At 49.9% G+C, this 19,251-nt stretch overlaps 1 protein-coding gene across 3 annotated transcripts in view; it reads left to right on the top strand.

The window, feature by feature from the left end:
- LOC149341363 (aquaporin-9-like) overlaps positions 1-19,251 on the top strand; it is a 51,912-nt gene extending 32,661 nt beyond the window's left edge. Inside the window, exons 5-8 of one of the 3 annotated variants that reach the window (XR_016282922.1) lie at positions 175-395; positions 1,758-1,888; positions 11,717-12,519; positions 18,928-19,251. Coding sequence is in view for 2 of the 3 variants with exons in the window: in XM_089543445.1 (XP_089399571.1) it covers positions 175-395; positions 1,758-1,888; positions 15,096-15,176; positions 18,928-19,034 (540 nt within the window). In the remaining variant the exon portion in view is untranslated. Of the gene's footprint in view, positions 1-174; positions 396-1,757; positions 1,889-11,716; positions 12,520-15,095; positions 15,177-18,927 lie in introns of all 3 variants that reach the window. The other 2 variants (XM_089543445.1, XM_089543446.1) reach the window with 2 other exon arrangements.

Consider the following 19,251-nt stretch of genomic DNA (forward strand, 5'->3'; position numbering starts at 1 on the left):
TCGAGCCCCGTACCAGGGCGATTTTTTTTAAACTCCGAAACTTCAGAAAAACTGGAGCTTCTCGTTGCGCCAGTAATGCTGCGTTAAGGTCTATTACGCTAATTGTGTTTGTTATTCACTGGCAATGCGCACAGACTGAAACCTACCTTCCTGACCCCATCCCACCCCGCACAGGTGATAGCGACGGGCGTGATGGTCATCACTGCCGAGTCCATCGTCGACGAGCGCAACTTCGGTGGCCTCCCCAAGTTCCTGCACCCCACCGCCCTGGGGCTGATGATCATGGCGATCATCTTCAGCTTTGCCTACAACTGCATGTGCCCGCTGAACCCGGCCAGGGACCTGAGCCCACGGCTGTTCACCCTCATGGCCGGGTGGAGCGCCGAGACGTTCACGTATGGCCCACTTCACCGCCCTCGCGATGGCGTTTCGTGAACTAGATAGCAAACTCGAGTTGTGGATATTTTAGCTCAAATGATAGAGAGAAAAATGGGCGTGGGTAGATCGTGTACAGCGCAGAATTGTCAGGCCTAAGGACTGGTCGAGAGCGAGGAGGTTCGGTTGGGACACAGCAACCGAAACAGCGCAGGAACTGGCGCGCGCGAACACAGAAAAACAAGACAATTGTCAGTGGTCATACTATTTCACTGCAGTAAAGGAAAAAATTAGCGGACGCCTAGACACTGCCCAGTCTGGGTTGCAGTAGCGCAAGGAGCATGTCGAGGCATTTGTCATCACTTCTGGCTTGAATGACGTCAGATGACACGGCATGCTTGTCATGACATCGCATTACGTGTCATGCTTAGTCATGCGCGTCATCGCATGCACCGACGGTGTGATCACGTGACCTGACACCTGAAATCGACCAGTTCATAGTCTAAGTAGCGACGGTGTAACTGTCACGCGTAAAGCTTGAACAAATGACGGACACTAAGCATGTCCTGCTTGAAATTTAGAAACAGCATGGCCTTTCAATGACACTGATCACAGGCGGCAGGAGATTATTCGTAAAAGAGAAAGCAATGACGAGTGGTAATGAGCATAGAAAGTGAAAATTTGACGCGGTACCGATAAATACGAGTAATTGATGTGCTGTAGCTAAGCGCAGATAACAAAAGACTTACAAACGTAAAGCATTACTCAAGTACCAAACTATATAGCTTTAGTGGTTGAAACATAGAAATCCGCCTGGCACCCTTGGAGGCACAAATTTGGAGGGCGAGGACCACCCCCTCACCCATGCGGAGCTTTGGCGAAAACACCGTGGCTTGGGGACTCTTGGACAGAACTGTACATTAAGCTCTTCACCTTGCTGGCCTGCCTCGCCTGTCCTGTTAGTGGGGAAATAACCACACACGCATGTCTCATTTCTTTCCGACATGGTACTCGTGTATTTAGTGCGCCGGCGTGGGCAAAACAAAACGCGAATTGCTCTTATGGTCTTCGTAAGTGAGGACAAGACGTGCCGATATTCTCGAAACCTACTTTCCGGATTTTGAGTTGTTGCACCAGCACCGCCTTTGCTTCCATATAGATCCAGTCTACTGCATTGCGCGACCGGATGTGGCGTCACGCTGCATTTCTGTGCCAGTGTGGTATTCGTGGCATTCCTCACACAGATTTAGTGGTGCGACAGAAGGCTCGAAAAACATGCGGCTAGGTGCCAATTTACTAGTCAACCTGCCCAGGGAGACCATTTGAAAATGCTGTCTACTCGTATAAACACTAAGCAACCCGTTCGCCTGCTCCCCGTGCAGTCTGCGCAACTGGAACTACGTGTGGGTTCCCATCCTCGGCCCCCACATCGGCGCCATCCTGGGCGCGTGGATCTACAAGGTGGCCATCAGCGACAACTGGCCCGACGCTAAGCCCAGGCCGGTCGCCTCCAGTGAGTATACAGTGCACACGATTCCAGGCGCCCTGTCCACGATTTCCCCGTCCCGCATGCTTCGTCCAGTCGTGTGCTGTGCCTTTTTTGTGCGTGCTCTCTCACAACCTGGCGTGCTTGCACAGAAGTAGCGAGTACTGAGCGCTAAACGCTATAAGGGGCACCGACACTCGCTTACCTCACATCACTTAATGATGCCTCAACGCAGCTTATGTGCACCATGTGCTGGACGCGCTGAAGAGTTCGTTCGACGCTCTGATCGCGTCTTCAGGGACGTACGAGCCAATGGCTGTGGCTGCCTTCTACCGAGAACACAAAACAAGATGGAGATGCGTACGCAAAAGCCCGTTAACCGACGCCGAACGGGTTGGCCCAACTCGCTCTTTGTTTTCTTACTCATATGCTTACAAATTCACCAAAGCCTCCACCGTTATGGTTATATTTGTTACTTACGGAATCTAAGTTCTAGAAAGCAACTCGTATTTAGATAACCCGGAAGGCGCTCAATAGTTATTTCTTTCCTTGTTCTTGCGCTCGACAGGCTTATGTTCTGAGTGTCTGGTGCCAAGGACACGCCGCTGCCTGAACCTGCTCGCAATCGCTACAGCAAAAGCGACTGCCCAATCGTCCTATTTGTGCAGTGGGACAGAGGCGATCAAGCAAGCTTTCTTCAATGCGAGTGCTTGAACGTTACAGGTGTCCGACAAAGTCCGAGTTGGAAAGGCTGTGTTCGACCGAAGTCATGGCTGTCAGGACGACTTTGGCGTCCGCCTCGACAGCTTGTCACTGAATGTCCACATTTGCTGCAGATGCAGTGTCACAATTTTTCTGAATATGTAGAAACCTGGCTGCTGTCTTTGCAACAGCTTTGTAAAACTTACTGAACAGAGGACTTGCTGGAATAGTTGGCACATGCTTATTATTATGTAGGCCGTTGTCATTACGAATATGGATAAGATAGTAGAATAACGGAAGAATTTACAGATATCCACAGTAACCGATATAATCAGGGCGGTGGGGATGGAGGGGAGTAATATAATGATACCTCAATCGATTTCATGCAATTTTTGAATTTCCTGCTCTTTACCATTGGCTGAAGTAGTGCCGCGCCACGGGTTAGGCTGACAATGATGACGATGATGATGATATTAAGTGAATTCTGGCCCAAAACGAAATACAGGCTCGTATTCCCCTCTCTCCATAATGCTCTTAGGCCTGCAGTGTCCCTGAGAGCAGCGAAATTTAAGCCTTCTTGTGCGTTGCGCCTGCTCTAAGCTTGGATGTAGCTGTACGTATCGTTTTCCGGAGCTGACGGAGTCCCACGCCCCCGCTTGTCTGTAGTTTGCAGCAGGGCATGGGTAACGAAGCATGACCAGTCAGTGATCAAAGAAGTGCGAACGTTCTATCTTGCGTTCACCAGGCTAAGCTTAGTCTGACGTGTCAAATGCATAGCACCGCGAGGGTCAGTACCAGCTCCTTAGCGTTGTCTAAGGATGTATGTAGCTCGGTGAGAAGAGAAAGGGTGGCTGAGCAGGGGGGAGACAGGGAGACTGTGCACCGATGTAAAAGAGGCACTCGTGTATCGGCAAGCGGCTGAGAATTGGAATGAAAGTGCCTTGCATAATGCTTTGAAAACAGTGTACGCCCAGCAGTTATGCATTTTAAAAGCTCTCAGACTGCTCGCGAAGCAGTGAGTTCCGACATTGTGAGCATAACGGCGGTGCATTGCTGTCTACGACCGCGTAGAAAAGAGAGAGACCCTGTAGCGAGCGAACAACGGCTACGTAAACGCCGTCGAAAACGCAATTGCGAAGAAGATAGATCGGGGCCAAGTGACCCACGGCCGGCAACAACGGATACCACCGTGAGGTAGAGAATGCATGTGCACTTCGACGGAACAACTATAATGGTATGCATTGGTTATGGCTCTGGGAGATTACTTTAGAGACCAGAAGTTGTCTTCATAACTGCGTCTGGCTTGACGGTGTGAACTGAACAGCACAGCATGGTACGTTGGACTCGGAAAATTGGTTTGGGCCGCGAGCTTAAGTGAGCAGACGCTATAGCGCTGCAGCTATAGCCCTGGCTCATCTACCCACACGTTCGAACCGCGTGAAACACGGAGACGTTGATATGAGACACCCTGTAGGCATAGGAGCGAGCCGCGCGAACCATCCTCTCACCCCAAAACGCAGAGGAATCGCCCGTCCTTGACGTGGCCGTGGTCGGAAAGAGTCCTTCGGCGGCGCGGACGGCAACGGCGTCATCGCCGCCTGTGCCATCGCCGCCGCAGCAGCCACCGCCGCCGCCGCCACCGCAGCAGCAGCAGGCTCAGTCGTCGTCGCCGCATCACTCGGCGATTCGACAGTCGTCGAGTGTCGAGGCCTCCACGCCTAAGAAGTCCCACTAACGGCTCAGCAGCCCGTTTATGCGTACGCAGCCGACGTCTTATATGCGTAAGGATGCATCCGTGCGGATGCCAGGACGTGCCGACTTATGGCAGCCTGCAGGTTTTTGGTAAAACTTGGTAGACGACGCTATGAGGTTCCCATCCGTTCGCGTTGCTTTTCCGTTCTTTACTGCGCCGCTGGTTAAAGGCGTTCAAAACGGCGTCAAACGTTAATACCATAGTTTCGGTAACTGTGGCTCCCTGACATACTCTTTATGCGTCCAGCTTCGTAAGCTGGTTGTGCCCCGGGATGGGCTGCCTGCATTTTCGGAACGATTTTCGATAGCCGGGTACAAGTCAAGAAAAAAGCGGCTTTTCCCTTTCAAAGAACCTCCTTCCAGCCAATGAGGTCGACTGATTCCCATGAACCTGCTAAATGCAGGGAGTGGCAGAAGAAAGTGGATAGTCCCCTTCTTGCATTGTCGGGTATAGCTCCTTACTGCATTGTCACGCTAGCAAGGTCATGAGAATCAACCGACGCCGTTGGCTGGAACCGGGTCGTTTGGCAGGGGCAAAGCCGCTTTTTTGTATCCGAATATAGCGCTACCGGGGACGGTGCATCCCGTGGCACTGCGGCACTGAATCAACCCGCATGCTGCGTTTTCATGGCATGCCTTTAAATGGCCTGATTCGGAGCCACAGAGCCAGGCTCAAGTCGCATTCACTTCTGCACTTGCCCCACCAGGCTTTCTATCTCATTCTTGTAGTTTTATTTTTACATTACGGCCGTACTCTAATGGTTTTATCGTACTTATAAAGAGGAACATAAAGCCTGTGCTCACGCACATAAGTGTCTTAAACGGCAAGATTACTTTTTTAGCGCGTTTTGATGCTATTGCAATTCTTGGGCTGCTCTAAAGACGGCCGCTGGGAGAGACAAGCAGCATTGACAAAAGGAGCGACACATTCTTTTTTGTCGCTGCCGTAAATTTATAGTGACAGCCTGCACTAAGCTTGTTTCGAGCCAGTGCAGAATGCGACATGCAGCGCATGTAACGACTTTTCGTATGAACCCCATGCAAAATCTTCAGGAATTATTCGCCTCCTATTGCAACGGGGAATTCGTAATCCACGCTCCGCTATCAAAGGACCACCTTGCAGTTGCTTGCGAGTCATCTAGCGGCAATTAACCTCGGCCTCTTCACACATCGCACCCTGTAATTTAATCATTGTGGCCTTGAATTTCCGTGCCGCAGGAATTACGCCCTCACGCACTTTTTCTCGCACGTTCACGAGCTTCGTAAGCTGGAGGCAGAGTACTCGGTAGTAAAAACCTCACGATCGTCTGATAACACTTCAAAAAGGGATAATGTAGCCTGCGTGAGGATGGAGAAGTGTTGTGCACATAATTCTCCTATTTTCTCGTTGGTTCAATTCTATATCCTGCCTCGCCATTTTCACCCGTCATTCTGCTTTCAGCTGCTCCAGCCCTTAGCGCTATGCTGCTGTAGCGTGCTTAGGCGCATGTAGCCTGCGATTTCATTTATGACGAAACTTTTGATCGGCGCCATCAATCGATCCTCATTAGGAACGCATAACCTGCGTCGACATTTGTCGAGATTTCTGCTCGTGCTCATACAGGGTGTCTCATTGTCTCGTTCTCTTGCCGGTGACGTTAATGGGCTTGTTTTCTTAGAAACATCGCACACGCGGAGCCTCCGTGGACGATGAAACGTCACAACTGCGACTTGCAGCCTGAATTCCCCTAATATGTGTTGGCCATTCAATGCGCATAGGCTAGAATCCGGCGTTCTAAAATGGAAAATCAATCAATCAGTCAATCAATCAATCAATCAATCAATCAATCAATCAATCAATCAATCAGTTAGTCAGTCAGTCAGTCAGTCAGTCAGTCAGTCAATAAATCAATCAATCAATAAATCAATGGGAAATCAGTCAGTCAACCAATCAGTCAAGGGGAAATCAATCAGTTAAGGGAAAATCAATCAATCCGTCAGTCAGTCAATCAATTAACTGACACCATTGTTGATCTTTCGGGCGGAAATTCTCGCCGATGTCGCAACTGTGAAGCCCACATTTACTGACGTAGCGCATACCGTAGGATCCTGCTCCTCGTTCCGGCGATACGATTATGTTAAACAGCTCAGTGCTTTAGCTAACCACTAGAAGCTGTGCTTCGAGTGCCTCAGCTTCCGCTATTGTTCAGACAAAGAGTTACGCATGGCACGCCTGGAGTGACAATCGACAGACGGCGCCCTATACGCATGTGGACAGCGTGGTATGAGCTTTATCTCAGTATTTTCCTAGCAGTTTGGTCACATCCGGTGCCTTAGCATATCTTGTGGCAATTTGGCGCTCGTTCTGTGCGCTCAGCATGCGAATGGCAGCACTGTGTGCGCTCTCCCTCAAAGCTTGCTGGCACTGAACTCGGAGCTAATATTGGTGGCGGTTTCAGCAAATTAGACACCTAAATATCAAAGCTCTTCGCACGTTAAAGCTATTCATGGTTGGCCAGCACGTTTACTTATTTTCGTACACACTGGGCTATCATGAAGAGCGCGATCGGGCCAAACTTGAGTCGTTCTCACGTGCCAGGCGCCCCAGTTTAGCTGTCCCGAACTGTAGAGCTTCCTTTCAGTCGCAGTAAATTGTGGCAAGGCAAGCATAGACCATTATCCACCGAGGTGTGTTATAACCTCTTTCTTGTTCACATCTAATCTCCGTGCCAGTGAAAAATGCGGAGAAAAAAAAAGACATTGTATGCTATGCATTCCGAGGCGTTTGCCGCAGAGAAAAAAAGTTGTTCCATGGGCTCTCATTTTAGCAGCCAGGCAAGACGTGTAAATGAAGATAGCGCTTGTTTTCTCTTTTTTGACTGAAGAATTCTGGCTAAGTTAATGATTTCCACTGAACTCTCCTTGTAGCAAACTATTGAGGACTAAGATTTGCTGCCTATACTCGCTTATTTACACGCCTATACACGCTGGTGAGCAGTTGCAATAATGAACAATTCCCAAAAGAAAACATTCGACAGAAGTCTGTCTGGTTGGGAAATTTAATGTTAGGAGAAGGTAAGTGACGCCAACCAAGTAAAATACAGGAAAAACACGACGTTTCGGGACCGGCTCGGCCCCTTCTTCACGGTGTGACTACGGGCGAGCGCAGCTTGGCTTTTTAAGCCCCTGTGTGGAGGACCTGCGGGTCAATGGCCGCAGCCCATGGACGTAGGATGAGGGGAGAGTCCCCAGGGAACGATTAACATTCTCTCGTGTTTGCTGTATGTGCCACGACTCGAGTAGAAGCCTCCTGCGTGGGTTAGCTTCCGTTTCCAATACAATGGTGCTGTCGAAGTCAATTGGGTGGTCACACCCTTCACAGTGTTCGGCCACGGCGCTGCGTTGACGATTCATGTGACGGACGTCCGCTTTGTGTTGGTTCATCCTTTCCGCGAAGTTCTTCGTTTCCCCTATGTACGACGCCGGGCAGACGGAACACGGAATTTTGTACACGACGCCCTGGGCCTTATCTCTGGGCTGCCGGTTTTTTGGGCGGGGGAGAAGGCGACCGATAGTGCTGGTCGGTTTGTGCGTTGTCAGCACCCCTTCTTTTCCGAGAATGCGACCGAGCGTCTCGCTCACGCCTCTCACGTAGGGGATGCAAACACGTTTCCGCTTCTGGCATGCGTCTGAGGAAATAATAGACCGGATTTTGTTTTGCCTTTCTTGCTTCCTGATAATGCGCCGGATGAATGAGCTTGGGTAGCCGTTCTTTTGGAGGTCAGAAATGACTCGGTTCTTCTCCTTCCTTTTATCTTCACTTGAGGAACATATGGAGTCGGCTCTCTTCAGTAATGACGTCACGACAGATGCTTTGTGCGGGATGGGATGGTTCGAATCGAAATGTAGGTACCGTCCTGTGTGGGTTGGCTTCCTGTGCACCGAGGACTGCAGGCCTGCAGTCCTCGGTGCACAGGAAGCCAACCCACACAGGACGGTACCTACATTTCGATTCGAACCATCCCATCCCGCACAAAGCATCTGTCGTGACGTCATTACTGAAGAGAGCCGACTCCATATGTTCCTCAAGTGAAGATAAAAGGAAGGAGAAGAACCGAGTCATTTCTGACCTCCAAAAGAACGGCTACCCAAGCTCATTCATCCGGCGCATTATCAGGAAGCAAGAAAGGCAAAACAAAATCCGGTCTATTATTTCCTCAGACGCATGCCAGAAGCGGAAACGTGTTTGCATCCCCTACGTGAGAGGCGTGAGCGAGACGCTCGGTCGCATTCTCGGAAAAGAAGGGGTGCTGACAACGCACAAACCGACCAGCACTATCGGTCGCCTTCTCCCCCGCCCAAAAAACCGGCAGCCCAGAGAAAAGGCCCAGGGCGTCGTGTACAAAATTCCGTGTTCCGTCTGCCCGGCGTCGTACATAGGGGAAACGAAGAACTTCGCGGAAAGGATGAACCAACACAAAGCGGACGTCCGTCACATGAATCGTCAACGCAGCGCCGTGGCCGAACACTGTGAAGGGTGTGACCACCCAATTGACTTCGACAGCACCATTGTATTGGAAACGGAAGCTAACCCACGCAGGAGGCTTCTACTCGAGTCGTGGCACATACAGCAAACACGAGAGAATGTTAATCGTTCCCTGGGGACTCTCCCCTCATCCTACGTCCATGGGCTGCGGCCATTGACCCGCAGGTCCTCCACACAGGGGCTTAAAAAGCCAAGCTGCGCTCGCCCGTAGTCACACCGTGAAGAAGGGGCCGAGCCGGTCCCGAAACGTCGTGTTTTTCCTGTATTTTACTTGGTTGGCGTCACTTACCTTCTCCTAACATGAACAATTCCGTTGGCAAGCAAAAACGTTACAAGAAGACACCATGTATAGCAAGAGCAGCGTCTAATTATGATAGCAGTACGACTTTCTGAGCGTCGCATAAGTTGGAGAAAAAAATTGACGGGACAATCTTGAAACCTAATGCGAGAAAGCTGGGATAGCAGTTGGATTTACAGTCGATGATTACTTTGACATGTTTGCTGTAATTAATGCTGTCAATCGAAGCGGAGACTTCACACACACGACAGAGTTTTTCTGGAGGATGGAGAGCGTAGGTGGGTAGCGCTTCTGGAGGGTGAAGGTGGGTGGGGATAACTTGGGTGGACAGAGGGTGGCGGTGGATCGGTTGACGTACATTGGCTTCAAGGGAACAAGCCCGTGTCAATGCTTAAGGCACCTGCGGAAGCTTACTGTACCACTGATCAAAATCAAGGTCCCGGATGCTTGGCACACAGGTATCGGCAGTGTACTGTGCGATGTCAGTGCACGTTAAAGAACCCCAGGTGGTCGAAATTTCCGGAGCCCTCCACTACGGCGCCTCTCATAGCCTTAGTCGCTTTGGGACGGTAAACCCCATAAATCAATCAATCAATCAATCAATCAATCAATCAATCAATCAATCAATCAATCAATCAATCAATCAATCAATCAATCAATCTAGAAGTCTCGTGTTTCGTACATGTGCGGCAGCATCGGGACCACCTAGCGCAGGTTTCTCTGTCGCCTCGGGCAATGCCAACAGTTCTCAAAAGGGGCTGAGGATTATGATGTGTCTTGGATTTCATTCCTCTCTGCCTAACTAGCTCACACACACCAGAAAAAGAAGAGCATGCAGGCACCCCTCAAAAAATTCCCAAATTCTGTTAATAATTACCCGCTGTATAGAGCAACGATATAGAGCAGTTACAGTATGGACAGTCTTAAAGTAAAGTGGGAAAAGAAAAGGAGGGGGTTAAAGCATGCATGGATTGTAGGTGCTAGGAAACCCAAGAATCACCCTAGGGAACTCGAATGTTCCGCAGATCCTCCTGCCTAGCGTAACAGGGCAAACCACAGCACAAGTGATGGGTTCGCTCCATGTCGCACGTCACGTTGCTCGAAGGTCTGTAGGCCGCCGCTACACAGCGGTTGTGTTGTAGACCCTGACTCGGACGCAGCTGTGTTACAACTGCTGGTTGCAGAAGTATCGTGGGTAGTAGAAACTCGCTTGTGATTCAGCAATGAGTCACTGAAACAAATGCGAAACAGCTTGTGCGGCTTGCGCCTCTTCGTGGCCATGTAGTCGGAAACGGTGTGCACGTTTCGCCGCAATATCCGTGCAAGCGCAACCCGTCTTGCATGTCTGCGGTGATTCATGGCACTTCTTTTTTTACTGCGAAAGCAGTTCCAGTGTCGCAGTGCGAAACTTCCGACGTCTATCTGTCTGTAGCCTGGGACAGGGAAGTCAGCACCTTCCAGAAGCAGCATTCACCATCCACCTACCACGCACTCATCGCCACCCTCAATACTCCTCCCCAAACCAAACAACCCCCGCTCGCCTTTCACATCCAAAACCGCTGTCTACCACCCACCCACCCTCAACCCAACTCTACCCTCCAGAAGCTCCACCCACCACCAATCCGCCTACCTCAGCGGAACGAAAAAGCGACGGCGAAATCGGATTCAGTGACGCATTAGGAAAGCCAGTTGCCTTCCAGAAGCACTACGCACCAGCCACCTCCTCCCCCCTAAGTAGTGGGCTGCTTATCCTTCCTGTTTATTTTTTTTTCGTCAGTGAGAAGCGTGTGGGCCCGCGTTGTCAAACCTGCTGGCCCTTCAGACCATTCGGCCAACGGTCGCCGTCGCGCTATTGCCTTCCCTAGCTCGACTCTCCGTTTTGCTCCGTTCCGTCGAAGATAGAGCACCAAAACTTCCTTCCTGCCAAGCGGCGCCTACCGACGGCGAATGGGGGAATTTCACAAGAGTAGATAACACCACAGCTGCAGGAAGTTGGCGTGCTGTGCCTTCGAGGGAGCGGGCATACGTATCGCCGCTTTACCCATCGTGTTCTGTAGGTCATATTACGATTGCCAATGCGTGGGGTGCTAGCCGGTCACGAACCATCTTTACGCGCAAACAGCTATAAGAAATCGGCTCATGATTTGCTGACATCAACTGTGGCTCTCATAACTTTGAGACAGTGAGACAGGGTATGCAAGTGCGCATCACTGACTGTTTTCACTAATTGCCTCACCCTCTAAGAGACGTACGCCACTTATTGGTCCCCGTCAGAATTGCCTGAACGATTAGTATACTTGAAAAAAAAAAGGACAGGCCGTCCACGCTACGCATAGGCAGCCACTGGGCTCGTGTGACAGGTGCGCCGCCAGAATCAGTGGTGGTGGCTAAGCTTTCCGATGGCGCTAGCAGATTCGTCAGTGTCAGTACGCACTCCGCCTCGGTGATAGCAAGATTAATAGTCCTGTCGCGATGTTCGCTAGATTCTTGCGGCAATATTGTAACGCAAGGAACTTGAAGTGGTTCCTGTTCTTTGGCTTGTCTCACCGTCTCTCGTACCTGCGCGTTTCCTCCGCAGCCGAGCACTTGGTCATGACGTCCAGCCCTGGCCAAGTTGCGAAGGAGGCGTGATCTATCAACCGAAGACGAACACTTTTCTTTCTACCTCAAACCTTCTCAAGGGGGCATGCTCACCGGCTGGGAAGCGACCATCGCCATCGTCACTGACTCTCTGTCTCGCTAGTACTTGTCCGTCTTTTCCTAGTCCCTTAATGCGTTTGGCCGGGCGCATGTTAAGGCGAAATAGGCACGTTCAGTATTGCTTTCATTGTGCGGGACTCACAACTGCTGCGTCATGCTCGAACAACAATGACGATGCCGACTTGAAAAGGAGAGCTCTGCATGTGCACATGCTACCTAACGATTAACGAAACACATGCCGTTGGCCCCTGCGTAATGTCTCTCTTTCTCTTGTGTGTGTTCATGCTGTCAGTTAAACCGATCGATGATCTCGATTTGTTTGATGATAAAAGATCTCTTTGGAAGCGAAACATAGCCTGGTACGGCATAGAGCTAGGGGGGCAGATGAGATAGGAAAATTTGCTGAGATCACGTGACTGCGGCTGGCACATGACTGGAATCATCGGAGATCAAAGAAGGAGCCTCTGTCGTGTAGTGGGCCTTTTCTAGCTAGCGCGATGATGACGACGACGTATCCATGTTTGCGTAGACTAAGTGGGAGCCTCTTCTTATCACACACGTTTGCCGCGGCAGCACCTCTCTCTGCGACGGCCTAACGACTCTGAGATATACGAGGTTTCGCTGAGTGCCTCGCCCGCAGGAGGACAAAGGGTTGTACGTGACCAGAGGTTCAAAAGAAAGGTAACTGCCGTCAGGCCCTGTAAAGATATCGTCCCGCACTAGGTGCCGGTTTGTATTCTCCTTGTACAAGAACTAGCAATCCTGCAACCGCATCTTTTACGACCTATGAATGTCAATACCAGCTGTTTCGCGTAGGCCGTCGGTTTCGTAACGTGATATCCTTGAAGTTTTAAAGGTGTGCTTTTCAGCTTAGCTTTCGAAAGCGGGCAGATTTATTGACGCTTCTTCTGCATTGAGAAACACCCCTGCCTGCCGAAGCGGCTGTCACGCCAGCCGCCGCTATTCTGACCGTGCAGGACGCTGAAACACAACAGGTGCGTAGACTGTCTCTTCTGAGGCAGTGGCGTCAAGGCACACGTAGATTCAGCTGTGCGGCGGCTCGTGTATCACACGGCTATCCGTAACATATTGCGCGCAGTTCCACACGGTGTCTAGCATATGCAGGCAACTTCGCATTGCACTATGAGGTAGGCAACTTTCGCTCTGGGAGCCCCAAGAAAGCGTGCTCAACTCAAGGTTATGCGGCAGAATAACTCCTGCGATTTGAAGTAAGATATTGTGCACCGGTTACGCGGAGTTCTCGGGCTGCACCTCGGTGTTAGCAAGCTAACCAACGGCATGTTGCGCTCTTTCTCGTTGAATGGGCTCCCGCATCGTCAATGCTGCACGGAATTACGCGGCTTAAGCGGTGTCCTTGCGGATTTCAAGGACTGCGAGTCGAGGAGGGATCAGCTGTGTCGCTTTTCTTCATTGTGCGTGCTTCTGCGTGTAAAGTGTTTTAAGTCTTGGAGAGCAGGAAGAAGGAAGAACAAACTAAAAAGAGAAAGTTTTGAAAGCGGGAAGCTTTTTTCGTTCTGCCTCGCAGTCTGATTTAAGTAGGCACTTCAGAAAGACGCTGTGGGGATTCGGCCCTGAGTTATAGTTGCTATGGTTTTCACACAATGTGGCTTGATGGCGTTCGTTAAAGCCGCGACGACAGCGAGAATAGCAGCCCAATCAGTGGACAAGTTGGCCCTTTTAAACGATTGAAGGCAGGCATCCGCTTATTAGTGCTATGATGCGGAATGAACAGAGCACAACCTGCTTGACCAGTGGCCTTTGTTAACGCTCTCACTTCACCCCCCCCCCCCAAAAAAAAAAACAAAAAAAAACAACAACAAAAAAACATTCTGGGCACACTATGAGCAAAGAAGCGATAACGATGGTTGTACCGGAGGTTTCGCAGCGTTTGCTGCTGTGTGTTTTCAGCCCTGGTCCAGCTCTTTACAATGGCGGCAGCACTCGAGTGGCAGCCTCGGCGTGCCACCTCCTATTGCATCTTGGGCTCTCTGCAAAGCCTAAGTAGTATGACTTTGCGGCTAGACATAACATCGGGCTTCGTAAGGGCGTCGATGAAAACTACTAAAGGATCACCTCAACTTATTCTTAAGGGCAACCAAGTTGCCATTCCCACTGCACAACTGACATACTCAACTGATTTCGCCTCAGTACAAACACTTTGCGAAAACACCGAGAAGAGGAGGCCGCATAAATGCGCTCACCACGCAGACTGGAAAACCAGCACAGGCCGGAAAATGCCCGCGTATCCCACGCTCGGTACGTACACGAATAGCTCATGCGCAGGAGACAGGTAGAAAAACAGTGTGTGCTATTTAACACCCCTACAGAGCAATGCCGCACTGCGTACGCACGATGTTTTTATCCAATTTGTCAGCCTGGAGCGAGGTCGCAAGTGCGGTGTTTGGTGCTGGTGGTGCTGCGTCGGAAGCTCTGCTCGAATATAATCGATGAGATTTGAATAGGCCTCCCGCCTGCCAAGGTCGATGCTCCAACATCATGATGGATGCTTGCTGTGCCTTCCTGAATTTTCGTCCATTAGGTTAAAACACAGACTCCGAAATTCATCGTTGATGTTGCTGCTCTGACAGAGTTCATTAAACCTCTTGGACACTCGTTACAGCCCTCAATAATACAGCCCTTGGCCAACCACAATCCGCCTGCCTATGTGCGTATTTTTGTGGAGACTTTTCGCTGATTTGGGCGGAAAAGGGAGGCCTTAGTAATAGCAGCACTTGTGCTTTGTAGGCCAAGTCGTGTATATAGCCCAAGTGCGTAACCAGCCTGGCTGCGACACTGCACCACGTGATCAGGAGGCTACCTGTTGTAGTTGGCCTCTTCTGAAATCCATGTTTCAGACCTTCAAAGTGCATCCACACTTCACTAAGTATTTAAAATACCTTCACTTAGAAATTATTCCGCCGTATTTCCAGCCAGAAAGATTGAAAGGACCGCGAGGGTTAGTCCTTTGGTGACTAACTGCGCTGCCACAGCCATTGAGCAAACATTAACGCAATCTTACAGACTGACTGCGAAATATTATCGCCACAATCTCGCCACGGACTAACGTTTCGTCGCGAGATATTAGTTTTTTGTTCAAAGTGAACACGCGATCCGTTAACCGCCTTATCGCCAGCGGCGGTGGTGCTTTCAAAGACGATCCAATGTTCCGCCCCTGCTGCGAAAAGTGCGGGAGAAGTACGGAGCAATGCAGCCACCGGTGGGATGTCTCTTTGTAGTAAACGGAGACACCGGCCGGTCGAGACCCACGGACTGCTGGCCCATGCGAAAGGTGTCCAGTTCTAGGGTGCTGGGCGATGGTAAGTACGTACACGACCGGCACACCACCACGCCTCCTAACCTGGCTTCACGCGCTGCCTTGACTCACCGACTGCAAGCCTGAACCGCACTTTTTTTTTATTACCTGTCGAGCGGAAGCAGCAACTGGGTTTCTATTTTGTTATTCCAGCGTGTTGGCCCTTTTATTTTCTTCCTTTCTTGCGGCACATTTCAAGCATGTCCTCGGCATGTTGACTCGTATATTTTTCCATCCTCCCTGTGGCTTTTTATTTCTTTAGCATGACTGGTACACCAGACGGTCTATTCTTCACCATGCTTACAACCAACACGTTGAACAAGGAGAGATTGATGTACACAGCAGTTCCTGGAGACAGTGCAGAGGTCCATTACGCGAGCGTGTCTTCGGGAGCGCCAGCCGTTAGAGCGCGTACTGGTTTCACGAGAACATGCAAAGAACAAGCAAAGCGGTGCATTTTGAAGAGCATATGTAGAGCGGTATTATTTTCAGAATTAACCACGAGATTTTATTACTGAGAACCCTAGCGTGCGGCCGGGCGCCTCAAGTAAATTTGAACACTTAATTGGCTCTATGGAAATGTACAATTAAGAGCACCAAGTTTCGTTTTTATGGGCAGGAATTTTTCTTTCCCCCCTACTTTCTAAATTTGAACACTTAATTGGCTCTATGGAAGTGTACAATTAAGAGCACTAAGTTTCGTTTTTATGGGCAGGAATTTTCTTTTCCCCCTACTTTCTTTAGGTGAGATGGAGCTACTTGTTCTTTTTTCTTGCTTGAGCGGAGCATATTTTTCGGGGTTTGAAAGTTTGTGCAAATGGTGACACGTTTAATATCCGCAAGGCATTGCCCAGTAGCCCCCAACCAGCCTTTAGGCCGTGTGCGAGATACGACGCTGCACCCTCCGCGCTATGAGAACAGCTACATTTCTCTCCGCAGGTTCGTTATCGAAGGCTGCATTCTGTCATATACGAGTCGCCAGCCCAAAATGCAAACATGCAAACAATACGCTGGAGATAAGCGGTTCACAAAGCAGCTGCGACGGGTAAGCGCCGAGACTATATTAGAGATGGCAGCACTCCACTCGCTGCCATGTGTTCACTGGTAGCACTTCGACATCGGATCCATGGCGGCAAGGTTTATAGTGTAATGCCGGAGAGGAGGAGGAACACGAGAGAGAAACTTTATTGTCTTCAAAAGGCAGCTGGTCCGCCGCTGAAGATTGGGGCCCTCAGCTCAGGACTGGCCCAGTCCACAAGTTAAGTTGGTCACCCGGACAAGCCCAACGAAAAGTTGGGGCAAAGTTTAGATGAACGCGCTGGTGCAGTTTTCGCAGCGCCTCCAAATTATACCGGTGTCTTAGAGACTGACGCTTAGAGGGGCTTCGCTTCGTTACTCTGATATTCAGTATTCCAGGGAGTCTGATTGCTGTTGTCGCCTTAAGAGACTCTCGTCGATTTATTTTCTTCGGACGTCGGGCCGGACGTTTACTTCGATTACCATCGCCGAACTTATTTTCCATTGCAACGTCTCCACACAAATCTGAGACCTCTGCGACCCTGCACTCGCGAGACGTCAGTGTTACGAAAAAGACGAGTACGGAGAGCATCTTTGTTGCCGTTCTGTCGCGTCTTCACTTTTATCCACTTGTCGTCTTACGCAACCATAACAATGTCCTGTTGCCGCAACGGTACACTTACTTCATGCCTGCCATATCGTGATTTTTCCCGCATCCACGCTGAACCGCCCAAAAAGTGCGGCACGAGCATAATTTTGGCTGTATTTGATGTGCTGCGGCATTAACCAACGTGCGCTAATGCTTTGCTTCACGTCGTATGGTTGCCTGCACTAAACCGGCATGTCCGTCAACGTGTCTGTTGTCTACCTATCCTTCTGTCTACTCCCCCTCTTGACTTGTATGCGGTACAGACGCCGTAAGCGTCTGAAGTTACCTTTTTTATGTGTTTGTAATTATGCTACAAAGCATCAAAGCTCGGTATCTTAGCCTGTTTCACAGCACGCCATGTTCGATCGAAAAGGTAAGTGTGGCCCGAAGCAAAGAGCGCGAGCCTAAATTAGAGCATGGTGCGCATCGCAATCGCTTGCAAAAAGGGCGTCGTTTTAGAGAGCTGAAGTAAAGCGAATAAGTGCGTCTTTATACACTGTCACGTAGCAAAACTGTGGCGTCGTATTTACGGCTTAAGCGGTACTCTCACATCACCAGAGACGTAAAGCGTTGCTTAGTACAGGCGTCAAAAACATTTCAGGCGCATAAAGAATTTCGGGTAATGTAAATAGGCGCAGAAAATATGATGAACATTAAGCTATGCTTTTCGCGAGCGCCAAGAGCTGGTATGCAAATTACCCAAGAAATTTATTCTTGTCGGTTGCTTACGCGTCTGCCACAGAAGCCCGCTATTCACGAGTTGCAGAACTTGGACAGAGGCAGCAAAGGCAACAGAAAAGCATAAATCTTCAGCACAGAGAAATGTTTAGCCTATGAACGCGCAAACTGGAAGATCGAAGATGGCAATGCAGGCCAACCTGGCGTTTATCTGTTTCGTCGAGCAGATGTTTCGCTGATAAACCGAATGTGTTGGACGAGAAGAGCAACAAGCGGCGAGTATGTCGACTCATCCGTCCACAGCTGTCCCGCAACCCCGGCTGCTGCAGCGTATCACGCAGGCCGCGGCGCCGGCACGTGTCCCATTGTCTCCGCTGTTTGTGCGCTGGCTTTGGACAACAGCCGCGGGCACGCGAAGACCTTCTCTTATTTCAAGCTGTTGCTTTTATTTCTTGTGACATGTTTATCCGGTGTACAGCTACAGCAGAGGACATCTTTTTTTTTCGTTCTTTCTTTTTCTCTTTGCGGCGCTTGTGAGCTCCTTGAGCAATCACCGTGTTTGGAATAAGAGACAAAGATCCGACAATCATCACCGCAAATGTCGCAAGGGCTGTTTGAAAGCGAACAAAAATTTTACTGCTTGCTTTATTAATATGTCAACGGTGTAGATTACTGCACTGCTCTATGTTAGTGGGTAACGCGAGCCGTATGGTAAAACGACGATGAAATCTGATCCGCTTGACGCAACACAGCTTTAACGAATCAGGGAAACAGTCGTGGCCAGCGATGTCCAAAGTATACGCATCTAGCGAGTGCCCAGCATTTCACCTGCACTAAGTAATTGTAAAGACGTTGTGAGCCGTGATGCTCTGAAATGCCTTCTTTGCAGCTTTCAAGAAAGCTATAAATTAATGCCATGAGTGACCCCTCCCGCAATCAATCAATCAATCAATCAATCAATCAATCAATCAATCAATCAATCAATCAATCAATCAATCAATCAATCAATCAATCAATCAATCAATCGCTGAATAAGTTATTGTATTAATTGAACTGATTAACAAATTTCTTGATTAATGACCTTATTTATGAGGTATTACTACACGTCACAAATGGTGGATATAGGCTTTGCTTAGGGTGCGCTCCCTACAGCAGCTTCTTCATGTACAAGCCTAAAATTAGTTATCGCTACAACCCACGTTATGTTATTCGATATGTTAATCACATACTAATAGTACTACTTTTTTTTTTACCATTCCACAACTTCGTAAATTAACAAAAAAAATACCTTGCACGCCTTTTGTATAGCTTCTTTATGAAGTTGTTCTAAACTATTCGTTTTACGTCACACGAAACTTATCTATGTTTGCGCTGTTCTCTACTCTTCTCTACCCGTGCGTCTGTCCCGCAGATGAAGGCAAGGACCCCAAGGAGGACCTGGTGGAGACGCTGTACAAGGCCGACGGTGAGAAGCTGGTGCTGGAGCTCGAGCCGCCGCCGCAGGCACAGAGACTGTGAAGCCTCGTGCAGTGTACTCCCCCGCGATCCGCGTAGAAGCCACGCTGGACACCCAGCGTCGCGCCTCTGCCAACCGCACCGCCCGTCCGGTTTCGCTCCGGTTGTGGCGCTCCCCTCTAGACACGACGCACGCGGATCGCCCCTCTACTCATCAGCTCTCCACCTGCCGAGAGCGTGTAGTGTCTCTGGTCTGATCGGCTTTTCTTCGAGCGAACGT

Source organism: Amblyomma mixtum, chromosome 5 (genome assembly GCF_055824585.1).
Source record: "Amblyomma mixtum isolate Tamu chromosome 5, ASM5582458v1, whole genome shotgun sequence".
In the NCBI taxonomy this organism is placed as follows: Eukaryota; Metazoa; Arthropoda; class Arachnida; order Ixodida; family Ixodidae; genus Amblyomma; species Amblyomma mixtum.